At 44.7% G+C, this 18,696-nt stretch overlaps 1 protein-coding gene across 4 annotated transcripts in view; it reads right to left on the reverse strand.

The window, feature by feature from the left end:
• Positions 1-18,696, reverse strand: part of XRRA1 (X-ray radiation resistance associated 1) — a 61,864-nt gene that overhangs the window by 21,345 nt on the left and 21,823 nt on the right. For 2 of the 4 annotated variants that reach the window (XM_037038411.1, XM_037038413.1), the window contains exons 8-12: positions 14,438-14,571; positions 7,692-7,820; positions 6,824-7,041; positions 3,607-3,647; positions 2,173-2,298 (exon numbers count right to left, since the gene is read on the reverse strand). In XM_037038411.1, the coding sequence (XP_036894306.1) occupies positions 2,173-2,298; positions 3,607-3,647; positions 6,824-7,041; positions 7,692-7,820; positions 14,438-14,571 (648 nt within the window). Of the gene's footprint in view, positions 1-2,172; positions 2,299-3,606; positions 3,648-6,823; positions 7,042-7,147; positions 7,340-7,691; positions 7,821-14,437; positions 14,572-18,696 lie in introns of those variants that run through there. The other 2 variants (XM_037038412.1, XM_037038414.1) reach the window with 2 other exon arrangements.

Raw genomic sequence — 18,696 nt, forward strand, 5'->3', positions numbered from 1 at the left:
ACACAGGAACCCAGGGCCTACTTAAGCCCTGCTACCGCCAGACTGGCCAGCACTAATTAACAAGCAAAAACAGTCTACTGATGGCTAAGGAACAAGAGTGTGGAGATAAACCTCTCAGATGTGGGAACCCAGGGAAGGCTGCAAGCTGAGGCTAGAGCAGCACAGATACAGGCTCTGAAACCCCAGCAAGAACCAACTATATGCTGTCTCAAAGAGAAGTGCTTTAGATATAAAGCTACAAATCAGCTGAAAGTAAATGAAAGAGATATACTGTGCCAATTGATAGTGGGAGTATGCCGTGCATCTATATTAAAATCAGACAAAATAAGCATCAAGACAAGGAGTCTTCATTAGAGACAAAGAGTGACAGGCATGACAGTGAAAGGATCAACACATCAGGTGGACAGAAAAATTCTAAATGTGTATGCACCTGCTAGTAGAGCTTTCACACACATGTGGCAAAAACTGAGAAAACTAAAGGGGATAAACCCCCACAATCGTGACTGAAGGTTTTCACACACAGCTCTCAATGACCGACAGAACAACAAGACAAAACAACGGTACAGAAAAGATCTGAACAGAAAAGATCTGCGCGACACTACCAACCACCTGAACCTGGCTGACATTTACAGAACACTGTCCCCCAAACTGCAGAATGCACATATTTAAAATGCACGTGGAATGTTAACAAAGATAGAATACAGGGTGGACCATAAATCAAGCTTAAACAGATTTCAGAAGAATAAAATCCTACAGCTTATGTTATCTGACCACAACAGAATTAAATAAGAAATCAACAAACATAAGACATGTAATAGAGTTCCATACTTTTGGAAATTAACTCACTTCTAAACAATCCATGGGTCAAAAAAGAAAGCACAACAGAAATTTTAAATATTTTAATTGAATGAAAATGAAAACACAAAGCACAATTTGTAGGATTCAGTTAAAACAGTGCTTAGAAAGAAAGTGACTTTTATATCTTTATATTAAAAAGAAGAAAGGCCTAAGTCAATGGCCTAAAATCACACTACTTGGGAAATTAGAAGAAGAAGAGCAAATTGAATTAGTTGTGAGTAGAACAAAAATAAAGTTTTGAGCAGAAATCAATAAAATGGAAAAGAGACAAGTAACAGAGAAGTCCAGTGAAACCAGCAGCTTTATTGAAAAAATTTAATAAAAGGGATAATTTATAATTATTTTGGATCAACAAAAATATGAGAAAAGACACAAATTGCCAATTTCAAGAATGAAAGAGGGACCCAGAACATTTCTGTGGTCCACTTTGTATAGGGTAAGAAGATCATTCGATGCAGAAAGAATAGTTTTTTCAATAAGTGGTATTGAGAAAACCTCTATTTCATACCATGTAAAAGGTGAATTCAAAACAGATCAAAGACTGTCAGAGCAAAAATTATAAAAGTCTTAGAAGAAAATGCTCGGGGAGCTCAGCTGCACCAACTGCGTGCCTTGGAAGGGCGGTAAGCAGAGAACCTTGAAAGAGGCCCGCATTTCAGACCTGTGTGGGGCTCAGTTAGTGGGGTTTACAGGAATTCTAACAGGACAGGATATTGGGAAAACACATTAACATAAAGCGTGTTAAGAAATACATGTTAAATCTGTCCTATGGCCTTTACATCTCCTTTGCCCTTAGGGCTAGAACACTTTTCTCCCCTCTTCCCTTACTCTTCACCTCACTAACTTCACTGAGTCAGGTCTTAGCTTAAACACTACTCTCTTCAGAACTTTCCCTAATCCCAAATATTAAGTTAGACATCTCCCCACCCCCATCCTATACTTCATAGCACTGTGAATTTCTTCATAACACTAACCATGCTTATATTGCGATTATTTGTCCAGTGTTAGTCTTCCCTATAGGTAACAAGCTCCATAAGGGCAGAGGCCCGATCTCTCTTCATACGGCTGTATACCCAGTGCCTAAAACAGAGCCTGACACACGGTAAGTGCTAAATAAATATGTGTGGCTGAATGAATGGATGGACTCCTGCCTTAGCCTACGCTCCCTCCACTTCCCCTGCTCAGGGAATTCCCATTACAGGCTATGTACCTGTAATGCAGGGAATTAGAGGACTGGCCTTTAGGTCAGAGGGGCTGGCATCCCGCCCTCCCATCTGGGTCCCTGAGGAAATAGGTAGAGAAGCAGAGAGTCACCTTGTTGTAGGCCAGGCTAAGATACCTCAGCTCTGGGAAGGGTGGGGCCAGCGTCTGGTTCCTGGCCTTCAGTGACTTCACAGGAAGAATCTCGAATATGGGAGGAAGTGCACATACCTTGGGGGTCTTAGAAGGAAAAAAAATTAAAGTCAAAGTGCCTTGGTGATAAAGAAGTTAAAAGTTGCCATCCCTATGGCATGTGGTGGAAAGAACCACCATTGCAGGGAGGCTTGGCCAAATGATACATGTGGGGTCATAAAGGAAGATGTCTCTAAGGGCCCAGAGTTCTGGCTCCAAGTTCTCTGAGGTCAGTGAGCTAATTCTCCAGCACCCAAAGTTCTAGTTTCAAGTTCTCTGAGGCCAGAGGATAAAACAGCACGGGTGTAGATGTCAGAGGTTCTTTGTCCCCCATCTCCCACACTCTGTCATACAGCAGCATATCCTGGAGTGGACCCTCCTTCTACACAGTTGAGCTAAAATTTCTCCAGAGGACAAAGGAGAAGTTGCTCACATTGTTGAGGGGACTTTTGCTAGTGGGGAGATGGGGAAGAGGAACCGGAGCCTTGAACACCTGGTCTGATGGGTTAGCTCCTGTCCCATCATCCCAGGACGGAACAACTGCTACGTCCTTAATGACTTCAGGCGAGCTGTGGGGCCTGAATGTGGTGCCATGTGCGTCTGGGTAACTTGCAGGGTCCTGGCCTCTCAGTACAACCCAGTTTGCTTCAGAGTCAATATGTTTGATCAACACAGGAAATTGGAATAACTGGATTAACCATGCCTAATCTGGTTCACTCACTGATTCCTTGAGTTAGGGGAACCACAGGAATTTAGATGTTGGGCTAACAACTAGGTTCGAATGAACTAGATTCTGCTCCAAGCTCCATTGACTAGTGTGTACTGCATATTGTAAAAGATCATCATTAAGTTAGTGCCTCGATCTTTGCGTGCTTGGGTAGTAAGTGTCTACATTGAGAGAAAAACCAGAACTCTGGGCTACCAAAAATAAAGTGTCTAAGCCAGTGGCACCAAGGATTAGGCCCTGGATGGTGGCATATTTGCCAAGGATCACTCACTTTTGGGGGCTCTTGTTAGGAGCTAATGAAATGCATCCTGGTGGCAGCCTCACTTCAGCGCCAGCCTGATCACTTGCTGCAGCAACCTCAACCTACTGAGTAGCAGCTGAGCACAGGGAAAGCCAGCCTGTGGTCTGCGTGAGCTCAGGGACCTTCCTGTCTAGCCCACTACTTGCATCCCATAGGCCAGCATAGTGTCCAGCATGTGATAGGTACTTGGGAAGTATTTGTTCAATGAATCGGCTTACTCAATGTGACATGTATAAATGTCTCTCATGGCTCCATTAGCTTATTTTTGTTTATTAAAATTAATGTTCTAACTCAAACATAAAAGGACACAAACATAAATGGTTCCTACCTCTGAGGTTGAAAATCCAGGGTACGGGGAAAACACGACCTCTGAAACAAAATAGAAACATGTTGGTAATAGAAACAATTGGAACAATAGAAAAGGTTGGTAAGAGGATGGGGTGACTCTAGAGAGGCCAGAGTCTGAGTCTGTCACCCACTGGGTCCAGCAGGGTGCCTCCTACAAGGGGGTCCTCACTGGTCTTCAGCTCTAACACTAACTGGGAAGAGGACCTGGCTGTGACATCTGTCAGGTAATAAGCCTCAAAATAAAATCCAAACTCCTCATCAAGGCCTCTGAGGTCCTGCCTGACTTGGCCCCTGCCTCCTTTTCCAATCTTATCTCATGCTGCCCTGTGTCCCTTGCTTACTATATCTCAGCCATACTGACCTTCTTTTGACTTTTCCACATGCAAGCTCTTTCTAGCCTCAGAACTACTAGGCAGTCAGTATTGATCACAAGGCCAACAAATGTGTGTTAGAAGAGAGAAATGTAGATAAAAGATATTCTGTCAGAGAGTCTGAAAGTACTGTTTGTTATATTAGTGGACCCAGAATGTGTTAAGGCAGTGAATTCAGGAGAAAGAGTAAGAGTAATCAGTAGCACGGCAGTAAGGCAGAGGCTGCAGTGATTTTATTCTTGGGACTATCAGAGTGAGATGAGCCAGTAAACAGAGATCAACCTAATAAATCAGAGCACTGGCTGGGATCGCATCTTGTGCAGGCACTGCTCACACCTGCTCCAGCTAATGAGACCCCTTCCACGTGTTAATGATGTTTACTGAAAAAGGTTACATGCAATGAAGTAAACAGTAATACGGGTGGAACACCACATGTATGAGGGGCTGGAAAGGAGTTTGGGAAAGGTTTGTGCAAGAAGGTAGGAATTAGCAGGAGGATGGGCCATGGCTGCAGGTGAGGGTGCTGGGGAATGATCACTGGGGAGGCCAAGAGCGCCCCCTCACCTAGAAAGATGAGCTGCAGCACACTGTGCCTGAATGCATGCCCTGCCCTTCCCTACCAGAAGCAGCCCCAGGTATCAGAACCTGCAGCCTAAGGTTCCGAATGGGGATTGTTCAGCAACAAGATGGCCAATTAAGAATCTCCTAATATTTGAGGAAAATATGAAACAAAGTCATTAAATATGAAAAATAGAACTAGCATTTGAATAAAAACCACAACAGAGTTAACAAAAAGGATAAAAACTTTAAAATAGAATAATCGTGTCCTCTGAAAAGTTCAAAAGCTACTTCATTCCTAAAACAAAGGCAGGGAAGAGAAGCTATTAACAATTTTGTGGATTTAAAATATGATAGTCAAGTAAAAGACAATAAATGTGCTGGATGAATGAACAGACCCAGGTGAAGAGCTAATTCATATAATGAAATCCTAAGCTGAGACACTCTCTCAGAATACAGCATGAAAAGGCAAAGGAATATAAAGTATAACAGAAAAGAGGACCAGAGGGTAGATCCATGTGACGGAATTTTAGGTGGAGATGACAGAGATAATGGGAAGGGGAAAATAAAATTTATCCAAGATGAAGAAAACCACATGTCTCTGATTGAAAAAAACTTTAAAGTACCTCACAGGATAAACAAGGAGAGGTACACGTAGATGCATCTTAGTAAAATTCCAGAGGATAAAAGGCATATGTTAAATTCCAGAGAGCAAAAATTGGTTTCCTACAGACAGGAAGACTTCTCACTGGCAACAACAGATCTAGTGGGCAATGGAGAAACATTGTCAGAATTTTAAGGGAAAATTATTTTAAAGCCAGAATTCTCTATTCAACCAAACTAGCATTCAAGTATAACAACAAAATAAAGGTGATACTGGATATTTTTTTAAAATATTTTATTTATTTATTTATCTTTTAGAGGGGAAAGGAATGAGAGAGGGAGAACAATACCAATGTATGGTTGCCTCTCCTGCATCCCCTGCTGGGAACTGGCCTGCAACCCAGGCAAGATATTTTAGAAACACAGAAAAATCTACTATTTGTAAATGAAAAGCATCGCACTAAAGGAAACCATCTTTGTGACTCTGAGAAAGTCAGCGACTTCTTAAATAAGAACCTGAAGGCATGAATCATAAGTTATAAACCCAAAGGCCTAATTCTATAAGGTAAATTGGGTAGGTTTCTCATCACAGGACCAATTGTTTCCCTACCCAGTTCATATGTTGAAGCCCTGACCCCAGTGTCTCAGAATGTGACTCTTTGGAAATGGAGCCTTTGAAGAGTTAATTAAGGTTAAATAAGGTCATTTAGGATAGGCAAGGCCCAAATCCAATATGAATGGTCTTCCTATAAACAAGAGGATATCAGGACACAGACAATACAGACAGAAGGATGCCCGTGTGAGGACTGTGGCCGTCCATATGCCAAGGTGAGAGACCTCAGTGGAAACCAAAGCTCACGACACCTTGATCTTAGACTTCTGGCCTTCAGAACTGTGAGAATATAAATTTCTGTTCATTAAGCCAAACCTGTTGTTGTTCAAGAGTCAACTTTACATGAATTTCAAACCAGGCAAAACTCATTTATAGTGATAGTGGTCAGAATGGGGGTTATTTGTGGAGGAGGTGTTGATCGGGAGGGTACCGCATGGGCGGAACTGTTCTACACTGTAATATGAGCCATGGTCCAACTTTATGTATATACATAAAAGTTCAAGTTATACACAACATTTCTACATTTTACTCTATGTAAGTTATTTCTAGAAATAAATGTTTAGAAAAACCCAGAGTGGTAATGGCACAGTAATAGAAAACTAGATCAGTGGAACAGAGTACATAATACATAATAAAGGTGACATTTCTTTGCTTTTCTGCCTCTGGATGTGGCCATCTGGCTGTGATTCTTGGCACTGTGGTGGCCATCTTGAGGCCTCAATGGGAACCAGTCTACAAGGACAAGCAAGCGGGCCAAGGACGGCAGAAGAAATGATGAAAGAAGGTGAGTGCACCCAGAATTAACCCTCTCTGGGAAGTCTTACCTCTGAGTTTCTTAAGATTTTTTAAAATCACCTTTTAATTGGATTTTAAAGCATCTTAACTGAGATTTAGTGAGGGAGTCACTGAAATAATTCATGTTAGAGCTCCGCCTCCCCAGGCCCCGTAGCTTAAATGCGGCTCCCCAGGGAGCCACTGACTTTCAGAATAAACTCTCAGAAGCGCACTCCCACCACGGGGCCAGAGTCTCTGGAGCAACAGGCACCACTCACCTGTCCGGTCATCATCCTTTTTCATGGGCAGTACAGTATAATCCGGTTGCTCATCGGAGGCCTCAAACATCCATGACTTGGGCTGTAGCATGGACTGGGGCCCTTTCCGAGGACTCCTCCTGCTTTCAACCCAATCCCCCGACCCATCGCGGAGCTGAACCTGCTGTAGGTATGGGATCCGGAAAATCCTGTTTTGGTCCAGGCTTAACTTCTTTAGTCTTCAATTAAGGAAAGTGAATACAGAATCACAGCAATAATCACACCTCAGGGACACTTACCAGGCAACTTTAGGGAAGGAACATGGGATCGGTCTTAGACACTTACCCCTCTTGCGTGACCTTGAGCCAGTGACCTGTCCTCTCTGAGCCCCATACCCCTATCTCTAAAATGGGGATAATATTTATTAACCTTTCAAGGTTCTCAAGAAGATGACATAAGACAATGTAAACGGCTTGGCATAAAGTAGTGTTCGGTAAATGGTAGCTGAAGCCAAAGTAAATTTTCCAGGGATCTAAAGCTTAACCACTTAAGTGACGGTGTTTTTGTTACTTCAACCAAAAACTCAGTTAAACTTATCTTTCTGATTCTTTTTCTTTTTTTCCGTCTCTCCTCTCTCAGGGTCAGGATTCTGTCTCTAGTAATATCGCCTTCTATCCTGACTTTCTCTTTGTAGCTTCTAATCTGGCCACACGATCAGAATTGTCTTTATGCTCAGAAAGGGGTGATGACTTACCCATGGCCACACGGCAGAGGTAAGTGGCAGAACTGGAATTTAACCCCAGGCCTTTTGGCTTCCAGAGCAGCACTCAGGGTGTGAACTAGGCTGGGGGTTATAGAGGGCCCTGCAGAGAGGGGCTTGCGGTTTTACCTGCTGAGCCCGGCCAGGCTGGCAAAGCAGTTAGGACTGGAGAGCTTGTTGTCATCCAGCATCAGTGTCTCCAGTGCTGGGAACCTCGGGATGTACCTCTTGCTTGTCAGTGATGCTATAGATGCCTCCCTGTGAGTGCAAAGATCTTGGTTAGTGAGCAAGGGCAGGGAACAAACCCACCATGCCCAGGAAGAAGTGGAGGACAGGGAGATCAGTCAAGAGGTCTCATCAGCTTGGACACTTCTCTAGTGGCCAAGAGGGGTCATTTAGAGAAGGACCAGAGTATGCGGCTCCCTCTCCCAACCCCATTCATACATACAGTCTTCTGTTCGGAGAAAAGTTCCACACATTCGCTGATGGGCTCTGTGAGATGAGTTTGGGCAGAGTGGGGGTGGGGCACCTGCAGTGCTCATGGAGAACATCAGAGTGAATGAGGCATGACCAAGTTGGGGAAGCATTCTGCAGGGAGAACACTGCCTATTTTGTGGCCAGGGCAGACAGCTGGGTACGCTGTATCACCCCAAGGACAATCAACCTGAGAGCACCAGGAGACGATGCCCTCGGCATGGACCACAGCTTTGCCACTGAGTGGGTGGGGTAAGGCAGGCTGGCTGCAGTGAGACTAGAGTGACTTCATAAAATGTACACATCAGTAAAAAATTGAGAAGTCTTTCTCATTTTTTAAAAATATATTTTATTGATTACGCTATTATAGTTGTCCCATTCCCCCCCCTTCACTCCCCTCTGCCCTGCACACCCTCTCCCACCCACATTCCCCCTTCTCATGTCCATGGGTCATACATATAAGTTATTTGGCTTCTTAAACTCTTTGAGGATTCCCAGAAATACCCAAGAGCGGGTTTACTAGGCTGAGGTCCTGAGTCATGCAGATGACGTTAGAGGCAGTGGCATTTTAGGTACTGCCATTACTGTGACCTCATTTTTGTCCCCAGGTGTATGAGGCCTAGGTAATTCTTAAGTACACACAGGCAGATGATTCAAATTGTGTTTTCATTCCAACTCCTCCATACACCCAAATAAACACACACAGACATTTAGTCACAAATGCACATACAGGGTCCAGCAGTAGTAAGGCCTGCTTGAGTGTGGTTGGTAGGGTAATAACATGGGTGTAATTATAGTTTTAATTTGAACATTTCACCTCAAATGCCATATGGTGTGCTTGAGTATGATATTATTATGTTACAGAATTACATGCTTATGATTTTGTAATAAAACATTTTGTAATAAAAGGAGGTGTTTTCTGTGCTGGGCCCTGGATACACATATAAACCACAAACAGCTAGAGGAAAAGAAGGAAACGTTTCTTCGGAGCTTACTGCATTGCTGGCACTGTGTTAGGTGTCATCTCGGAACAGCACTACGGAGGACAGGTGTTACCTCCTTTTCAGGCGAGGAAATGCAGACTCTGAGTGACTTGCCTAAAAGTCCCATAGCTAGACAGTGGTGGAGCTCAAACTTGACTTGAAACCCCGGGCCCTGTCCTGGAGCACCCACCTCTCACATCACATCTTCAAGCCCCACGTGGATTAAAGGGTGGGGAGATGGAAGGGTCGCTGTTCCCTGGGCCAGAGAGAGCTTGATGAAGATAGGCAGTGAGGTCAAAAGTCGAAAAGGACTCTAACAGTATACTTCAAATCAGGAATATCTCAAAGGTGAATTTAGAGAGGGTGTAATAGTCATACACTCACCCATTCATACAAATTTCTTTAACAGACATTTATGGAGCTGGGTACGGAGAATACAAACGGAAAAAGAATGCAAGGCGCTTACAGTCTTGTGGAGGAGGTGGGCCACTGCGCCCGGTGGGTGTGAAGCTTGTGGGAGTCACCCACTCTGGTGAGGAGGAGCCTGGGGAGGTGATGTTTAAGTAAACCATGAAGAATGGAGAGGGAATATACTGTGCTTTTCGCCACAGTGAGAGAGGGAGAGGAGGGATGTCTTTGTGGCTGAACTGGAATACATCTGGAAGCTCTGGGCAGTCATGTTTCCTACCAGGAGGCCCAGAGAGACACAGGAGCTCACCTGTCCGGGAAAACAAGGCGAGTCACAGACAGGAGCAGACGTGAAAGCTGAGACACAATTTCCTGGCTCCTCCAGGAATGCCTGGGACATGTCACGAAAGCATGGCTCTGAGATTCCACAGTGTTCTAGTTACAACCCTGGCAGTTCTGACCCCAAGGGGAAGTTCAGAAAGAGCCCTGGCAGTACAAAGGGGAATAGGCTTGACGTCCAAAGACCAGAGACACGCAACAGAGAAGGAAAGAAGCCTTTGTTCATGGTATTTCAAGGTCACAGAGACTCTTTTTTTTTCTTCCTGAAAGGACCAACTTTCATACACTGAATTTTTAGTTTCTACCTGAGAGCACTCACAGGCGGGTACGCATCAGCTCTGTTGATTTATAATTAGTTGGCTAACCTTTATTCTATTCCAGTGAAATACGGAACAACTAAGATATAAGCCTTCAAATAATCCCTCTTATACCCCATAATGGAGAAGCTGGCTCTGTCCTGACAAGTTACAGTGCTTTGCCTTTTTAAAATTTTCACCCTAATTATAACACAGAAAAGTGTCATTCTGTCTCTAAAACAGAGGTGTTAAAATACAGGGACAGTCAATAGGTGAGTGAGGAGAACAAGATGCAAGACTTCAGAGGAAAGTGTCGGGCTCTCCCACTAAGCCCTTCCCATGGCAAATGTGGGAGAAGCGCTCTTTGGAGTGACGAGAGCCTGTCAGGAGGGGAGAGGCCGAGGTTTCCAGCTGTTCAGAGTGGTGCTATTTTTTCTTACACCTTCTCTTGGCCAAAGGAATTATTACCATTTAAAGTCTAATGGATTTAACTTATTTAGAAGGTAGGAATGTTCCCCTGGGGTTGAACTCAGGAATGGGACGTTTGTGCGCCATTGTAGACTAAGCACGGGGATGGGGGTCAGGGGCCCTGGGCTCTAATTCTGGGGCTGCTGCTGCTTGGCTTGCAATCAGTCCCAGCAGATGTTGAGCATCTCTGGGCCTGGTCAATTCCTTTATCTCTGTGGTGAAAGGGGATTTCTTCATGTTACATTGTAAGACTTTTGCTAAAAATATTGCTCAACAGACTGAACCAAGGGCTGCAGCAAACAAGATAAAATCTAGCAAGCTCTGAGGTCTGTTCAAATGTCAGATCAGCATCTGTGATAAGATACAGAAAACCCACCAGGCCAAACACAGGACGGGGGAGACATCAATGAACAGTTTGCTGGTGTGAAAAAGGACTTATGGTGCAGCTGCAAAAAGCTGGTACCCCTTTAGCAGCATTAGGAACACAGTGATTAGAGAAAAGGAGGTAACAATCCCTCGCTGCTCCTTGATCATCAAGGCAGAGAGCCAACTTGTGTGGTTCAAGGGGAAAAGGGAAGAGACCTAGTGGGAGAGCTCAAGTATCAGCTGTCAGTCAAAACAAGTTTGAGAGCACTCTAAAGATGGAGTAGGCCAAATATGATTCCTCTCACTCACCCAGACGGAGAGAATAGTGTGATGTATCCAAAAATGGAGGTTTGGAGGTACATCATGAAATGGCAGAAGGTGAAGAGAAGGGATGGGGAAGTAGGCAGGGCCAGTTCATGGGAAGCCTCGCCGTCCATGTTAATGGGAGCCGAGCCTGAGCACACCGAGGAGCTGCTGAAGGACTCTAAGCAGGGAGGGGCAGAACGACACGTGTGTTTCTGAAACACCATTTTGGCTGATGGCAAGGAGGATGGGTTGAGAGGTGAGAAACTGGAAACTGAGACCAAACAGAAGGATAATAGAAATGGACAAGTTTGAGAAAAAATTAGGAAGTGTAATTCACAGCATCTGACAACTGAAGGGATGTGTGAGGTCAGAGAGGGAAGAATTCAGGCCCAAGCCCATGTTTCTAGCCTAGACAACAGCACATTGGATGGAGGGTAGTGCCCCCACTGAAGCCCACACGGCGAGGGCACATACGTGCTGAGTTTGGAAGGACAAGCAGGATATACGGGTTTATAGTTCAGAAGATAGAAGTGAGGCTGTGGGGTTAATTCATGGCTTTCTCCCCTCCCATGACTTAGGGCTAGTCAGAGGGCTCCTGGCCAGAAGGAATGTGTATTGTTTTGGGAACAGATTGTATTTAATGCTTTCCTTGTCTCCTTTTGAGAGCAGCTTCTTGTCCTGTGACTGCTCCTTGACCTTTTCCATCTGCACGTACACACTGATGCCATGTAGCTCCGGGCCACACGTAGGTTTGTGCAACCTGGACCTGGGCTGCCTTTGTCTGGGACCCTTTATAATGAGCCTCAGACTGGAGGGGGTGCAGTCTCTCTTGCACCAACCTGCCGCCATCAGTGCGCTCCCCCATCATGTGAGTAATAGCATGTCCACACCTGCTAGTCCTCCGGTTTTTTTCAGAATATCATGAACCCTTAAGCAACTCCCTGGTTTGGGGGTCCTGTGCTACAGAGGCAGACTTTGGACAAGTTGAAACCACCACGAAAGAGTATAAAGGTAAAGAAAAACAGCAGGCTGAAAGAGGACAACTGAGGATTGCCAACATTTAAGAAGTTGGTAGAAGAAGAGGAATCCACAGAGCATATTGAATGTGGACAGACAAGTGGGAAGAAAATGACAATAATATTCGTCTGGAGCCTCACAGTCTTCAAAGCCCAATTATTCCAACTGGTACTCTGATGAAAGCAGGAGAGCGTTTATCCTCCCCATCTAACATGGAAGGAAACAGGAGCACAGAGTAGTGCAGACCTGCCTTACTTCATGTAGCAAAGTCTATTCCAGCTGAAAACAACTGGAATAATGAATAAAATAAAATGGAAAAAATGTCTATCACTTAAAAACATGTCGGAGATGTGAAGAGAGAAAGGGAGTTTTATGCCGAAACCTAAATACCCAGAGACAGGAACTGAGCACAAGAAGCCACTTTTGCCTTGAGGACACTTGCTTGCTGAAATAGGAGGAGGGCCCTGTGACTGGAGGCCCCCATATGAATCTGGGCCCTTAAAGAGACATGCCTTGGGAGAGACTGAACCAGAACCGCACCCATTTCCTCACCCCAGAGCCAGGGGAAGATGGCCTTGGAGTGAACAGCCAAGGGGAGTGGGAAGGGCCGACTGGTACTCTCACAAAACTGTAGCCCAGCTTCGTATCATCAGAGTGATTCAGAAAATATCCAGCTAGTTTGGGTTAAACTGGTTCCATACTGAGTACCCCTAGGAACCTGGCCAAAATAAATGGAAAATTTCATGGTACTGCAGACTAAATAATGTGGGCCAATTCTCCCGAGTATAAATTAGAAAGTACAGCACACACACACACACACACACACAGCCTTCTTTAAGGCATCTGGGAACTAACCAGCTTTGAAAAACTCCAATGGGTGGAGGGAGTCAGTATTTGGAAGAAGGGATGCAAAAGGGTTCACGAAATATTTGGGGCCATTTTTCCACTAGGGCTGTGGAGAGAGGCCGAGAAAGCCTCACAGCCACAATGAAGGCTCCACGAATCAACAAGTGAAATGGGAGCAGGCCCTCTGACCGGTGAACCCAACCATCTGCTGGCAGCATTTCTGCTTCTCACCCTCTGACACTGAGTTATCTGAGTTAGAGGCCTTGGTTTCCTGCAGAGGAATGCTTTGGCAAAGGGCACGAGAATACGTAGTTCCACCTAACTGGAGGTTGAGTTTGCTATGGGCCACTTGGGTTCTTTGTTTCACTGAAGCAATCGGCAAGAAAAAAGAGGTTTACCATTTTGGCTGGGTGACTGATACTGATTATTGAAAGCAGATATGATCGCTATTATACCTTGAGGCAGAAAGAAGTATGTTTGGAATCCTGGGAATGATCTGATATTCTTCTCAGAAGAGTTGGGTTTAGTCATCAAAGTTCATGGAATTTTTGCAAGATAAAAGAGTTCCAGAGAGGGATGGTGGGGATGGTTGCACAACAATGGGAATGTACTGAAGTCACTGAAGTGAGCACTTAAAAATAGTTAAGGTGAGAAGCCTTCTGACAGGGAAAGGAGGAAGGTCTGAGACTCTTGAAATATACACAGATTCTGCATAAGAAGAGAATGTAATGGTGATCTCTGGAGTCAGATGGGTTTCGTTCAAATCCAGGCTCTGCCACTCACTGGATTTGTAACCCTGGGAGAGTTATGTAACTTAGCTGCGTTTCAATCTCCTTGTTTGTAAGATAGGGATAATAATAGGATGGCTACCTTGTAGGGTTCTTGTGAGGATTAAATGACTTAGCATGTGTTAAGTAATGGGAACAGTGTCTGGCACACAGTAAGCACTACATATGTGCTATTATTATTAAGAGAGGAAGAACCAGTACATTGTGGCCAGAAGGCATGGCCTCAGCAAATGTGCAGAATGGGAATATGCAAAGTTTATTTAGAGGGTTCAGGAGGAATAGTCTGGCTAAAGAAATATCCACAATTTATCAGTCACCCATCAGAGGCAGGTGAAGCGACTTGCCTCTCCTAATGGCACAGAGGAGTGGTGGAGATGCACCTGAAGCCTCCCTCTCCTTCAGGACACTGCTCCCACAGTTGCCCTTACTGGGAGCTTTGGTAGGTGGCATTCTCCTGCTTGAAGCACTCACATCCTGTCTTTGCAGCACTTCTGAACTGCTCTGGACTATTTCCTTGGGCACTTACACCCAGGCGGATGTTCACGAGAGAACACATGGGATGGACTCTGGGAAGTAGAACTCACTGCTCTGTGACAGCCAAGCTCGGTGGCAGGGAGGTGAGCCCATTGCCTGTGAGAAGCAGGACGCGGAGGTGTGGCAGAATCCCCAGATCACAGATGGCCTCTGCAGTCAGGCTATTGAAGGAAAGGTCCAGGAACTGTGGTGTAAAGACATTATTGTAAGAAAAGGAGGAACATGAGTACTATGCATGACAATGATTTTTATATACGAGGTGGGAGTTTGCTACTTTTTTTTATCTTTTGGGTATCCAATCACCTACAGGCTAAAACAATCCTGACTCTTTGTACTAACAATTAAGGTCTACTAGAGTCCGTTCCCAACCTATTTGCCAGCCTAAACTCCTATCGCAAACCTTTATTTATGCTTTAGTGCTAGTCAAAGTGACTCTTCCCCATTCCTTGCCTCACCTCGCCTAGAGATCTTTGCTTGAGTTGTGCACTCAACCAGAAATGCCTTTCTCCATGTATCTCAATCTATGCCCCAAAAGACCAGCTCAAAAGCTGCTTNATTGTAAGAAAAGGAGGAACATGAGTACTATGCATGACAATGATTTTTATATACGAGGTGGGAGTTTGCTACTTTTTTTTATCTTTTGGGTATCCAATCACCTACAGGCTAAAACAATCCTGACTCTTTGTACTAACAATTAAGGTCTACTAGAGTCCGTTCCCAACCTATTTGCCAGCCTAAGCTCCTATCGCAAACCTTTATTTATGCTTTAGTGCTAGTCAAAGTAACTCTTCCCCATTCCTTGCCTCACCTCGCCTAGAGATCTTTGCTTGAGTTGTGCACTCAACCAGAAATGCCTTTCTCCATGTATCTCAATCTAAGCCCCAAAAGACCAGCTCAAAAGCTGCTTCCTTACAAAACCTTTCCTAATTCTCCAGCTAGATGGAATCTCTCTTCTGACTTTGCTTTTTCTAGATTGCTCTGGGGGTCTTTCTAGCAGTAAGCCTGTTATCTGCAATAGCTGGACACATGTCTGAGGAGTAAGGATGGTGGCACACAGATTGCCCAGCAGAGTCCTGGCACACAGTGGTGGACTAGACCATCAACTCTCCGAGGTCGAGGGCCATGCCACTATATCTCTGTATCCTTGTGGCCTAGCTAAGGACCTGGCACTAAGTAGGTGCACACAAACTATCAGCTGAAATGAACTGGCTTATAAGGATAATGACCCAACCTGTTGCCCCATCATCAACCACCTTCTATCAGATAGTTGACAGGGGTCAGAAGACAGTCAGGAAACTGAGTTTTTCTCTATAAAGAAAAAGGCAATTGGGGTAAAGGATATGGGCACAGCCTTCATTAACTCTTCTGAGCCTCTGTAAACATTCACTTTAGCTCTCATGTACAAGTCTGCTCCCTTCCACCTACACACATCCATAGTAGCCCATTGAATGGGGCCAGTTTCAGCATCTTATGCAGCTGGTGCAGAAGCAAGGTATTTGGTCACACACTGAAGTATAGTACGAAGTCAGACATCTACAACTGACCGCAGGTCACCATCAGAGGAGGACTGGGTTTGGTCTGACTCCACTGTAGTAATTAATTGATAGGCTCTGTAGACCTGGATTTAAGTCCTGGCTAACTGTGTGATCTTGGGCAAATTACCTAACCTGAGTTTCCTTATCTGTAAAGTGGAAATATGAATGGGCTCATATGAGGAATTCCGTAGGCAAAGCCTTTACCATGGAGTCTAGTACACAGTAAATGCTCAGTTGATGTTGACTGTCGTCATCGTTACCATCCCTTCCTTGGAGGCCGCTCTACACTGAAGGTTTACTTTAACTGATCCTGCCCTCTGCAAGTTCACCACCTAGTTGCATAGCTAAATACATACGTGTCTGCTAAGAAGCAATGCTGCTGGGATAGATACTGAGCACAGACCAATGGAGGCACAAAAGAAGGAATGGTCAGCTCTACCAGGGGTCCAGACAAGCTTCATAGAGCAGCGATCCTCAGAGACTAGTCTGTATTCACCAAATTGTTAAGAGCAAAAAAACCCCCCAAAAACCATGCAGTGTAGCAAGTGGTATGTATAGAAGNAGTTCACCACCTAGTTGCATAGCTAAATACATACGTGTCTGCTAAGAAGCAATGCTGCTGGGATAGATACTGAGCACAGACCAATGGAGGCACAAAAGAAGGAATGGTCAGCTCTACCAGGGGTCCAGACAAGCTTCACAGAGCAGCGATCCTCAGAGACTAGTCTGTATTCACCAAATTGTTAAGAGCAAAAAACCCCCCCAAAAACCATGCAGTGCAGCAAGTAGTATGTATAGAAGTCAGGAGGCAGGAGGCAGCTTTGCTTGTTCTGATAAACTATAAATGGTCTGGCTATAATTAGAATCCATATTACTAAGAGAGAGCTTGATAAGACTGGATAGGCTATGAGAGGTGCCAAGCACCCTAATGAGTGCCAAGTTCATGCTGCCAGCAGCAAATTTCAAGGTTTGAGAGTTTACACAAAAGTGTGATCCCACTTGGCAGGGGCAAAGAGAGAAGCTAGCCTTCAAGGAGGAAGGCCTGGAAAGCTGGCCTGGACAAGGATGGGTAAAGGTGGGGAAAATTCTCTCCCTGTGGAAAGCAAATTTGGACCCAACATTATATAGCTAAATGTGGGTGGTCAACAGACAATGGATTCTACATCCTTAAGGTCTCTTATACCAGGTCCCTCCAACTATTTTTCATATGGCAGCTATAGTGAATTTTTCTACAGTACAGTTCTGACCCTATTACCCCTCAGTTCCAAACCCTTCAACGGATTCCTATTGTCCACACGATAAGACTCAAACACCTTAGCAAGACTTCCCAGGTTCTCCACAGTTTCTGTTCTGACACCTCTCCAGGCTCACCCTCCCACACTCTGCTGCACCGCACTCCCCACACCGGCCACCCTGAGCTGTGTCACCGCTGTTCACGCTCAGGAGTTGGCAAACTAAGGCCTGTGAGCCAAATTCAACCTGCTGCCTGTTTTGTTTGAGCTGTGAGCTAAGAATACTTTTTACATTTTTAAATGGTTGGAAAAAATCAAAAGAAGAAGAGTACTGTATGAAAATTATGTGAAATTAAAGTTTCCACATCATAAAGTCTCAGTGGAACACAGCCGTGCTCATTGTTTATGTGCTGTCTATGGCTGCTCTCCTCCTATGACAGCAGAATTGACTAGGAGTTGACTAGGTGTGACCATATAGACCACAAAGCCTAAAATATTCATGGTCTGGCCTCCTGAAGAAAATGTTTGCTGACCCTTATTCTAGCTGCTTTAGCTATTTAATGTTGGGTCCAAATTTGCTTTCCATAGAATTAAGGGCAGCTCAAAGAAACGAAGTCTTAGAATCACAGATCACAGAATTTCACAGCTGGCCCAGAATTTCCAGAGGGGAAACTTAAGTCCCAGAGAGAATGCGTTATTTGGCCATGGAGGTACGCCAAGGTAATGGCAGGACCAAGACTAGAAACAAGTTCTCCTGACTCTCAGGGCACGGCTCCCACTGACCCTTTTTCAGACCAGGTTGCAGGGAATCAAATCATGGCAAAATTAAGTTTATCTACATTGACTCCTAAAGAATTCTACTCTGGATGGCAGCCTTTCTGGCAAACAAGGGCAGAAGATTCCTAACCTGGCTACTGCATCTGCTGAGTCACATCAGAATTTTATCACAAATCAAAATATTCATTACTATGAGCTGCAAATTCAGGACACTTGACAGGTTTATTCTTTTTCTTAGAGGGCCCTTGCAAATCAGAGAGATGAAAACAAAAGATTGGCCAAGAGGTTTGGTCTTATTTATATTCTGCATTATCACTTTGGTCTGTTCTCTCTCTCTTCACCCAAGAGCTTTTTTTTCATTGCTTTTAGAGAGAGAAGAAGGGAGAGAGGAAAGGGAGAGAGAGAAACTTTGATGCAACAGAGAAGCACTGATTGGTTGTCTCTCGTATATGACCTCACCCAGGGTTGGGGAGGGAGGGTAGAGGATAGAACCTCGGCATGTGCATTGACCAGGAATCAAACCCACAGCCTTTTGGTTATGGGACAATGCTCTGACCAACTGAGCCACATCGGCCAGGGCTGGTCTGCTCTATTATGTAAATTAATTCCCTTGGGTAAGGCTGGGTCTGCTGGGTAAATACTATTCATCGGAAGCTACCAAACTATGAAGTAGGACATCTAAGAAGTCAATTATGACCATCCCGTAGATCCAATCTAGTCAGTTGTGGGGTCAGAGCCTATAGTCAGGTCCCTTCCCCACAACCC

Source organism: Sturnira hondurensis, unplaced genomic scaffold (genome assembly GCF_014824575.4).
Source record: "Sturnira hondurensis isolate 20B ecotype Veracruz unplaced genomic scaffold, ASM1482457v3 Scaffold0024385, whole genome shotgun sequence".
NCBI lineage: Eukaryota > Metazoa > Chordata > Mammalia > Chiroptera > Phyllostomidae > Sturnira > Sturnira hondurensis.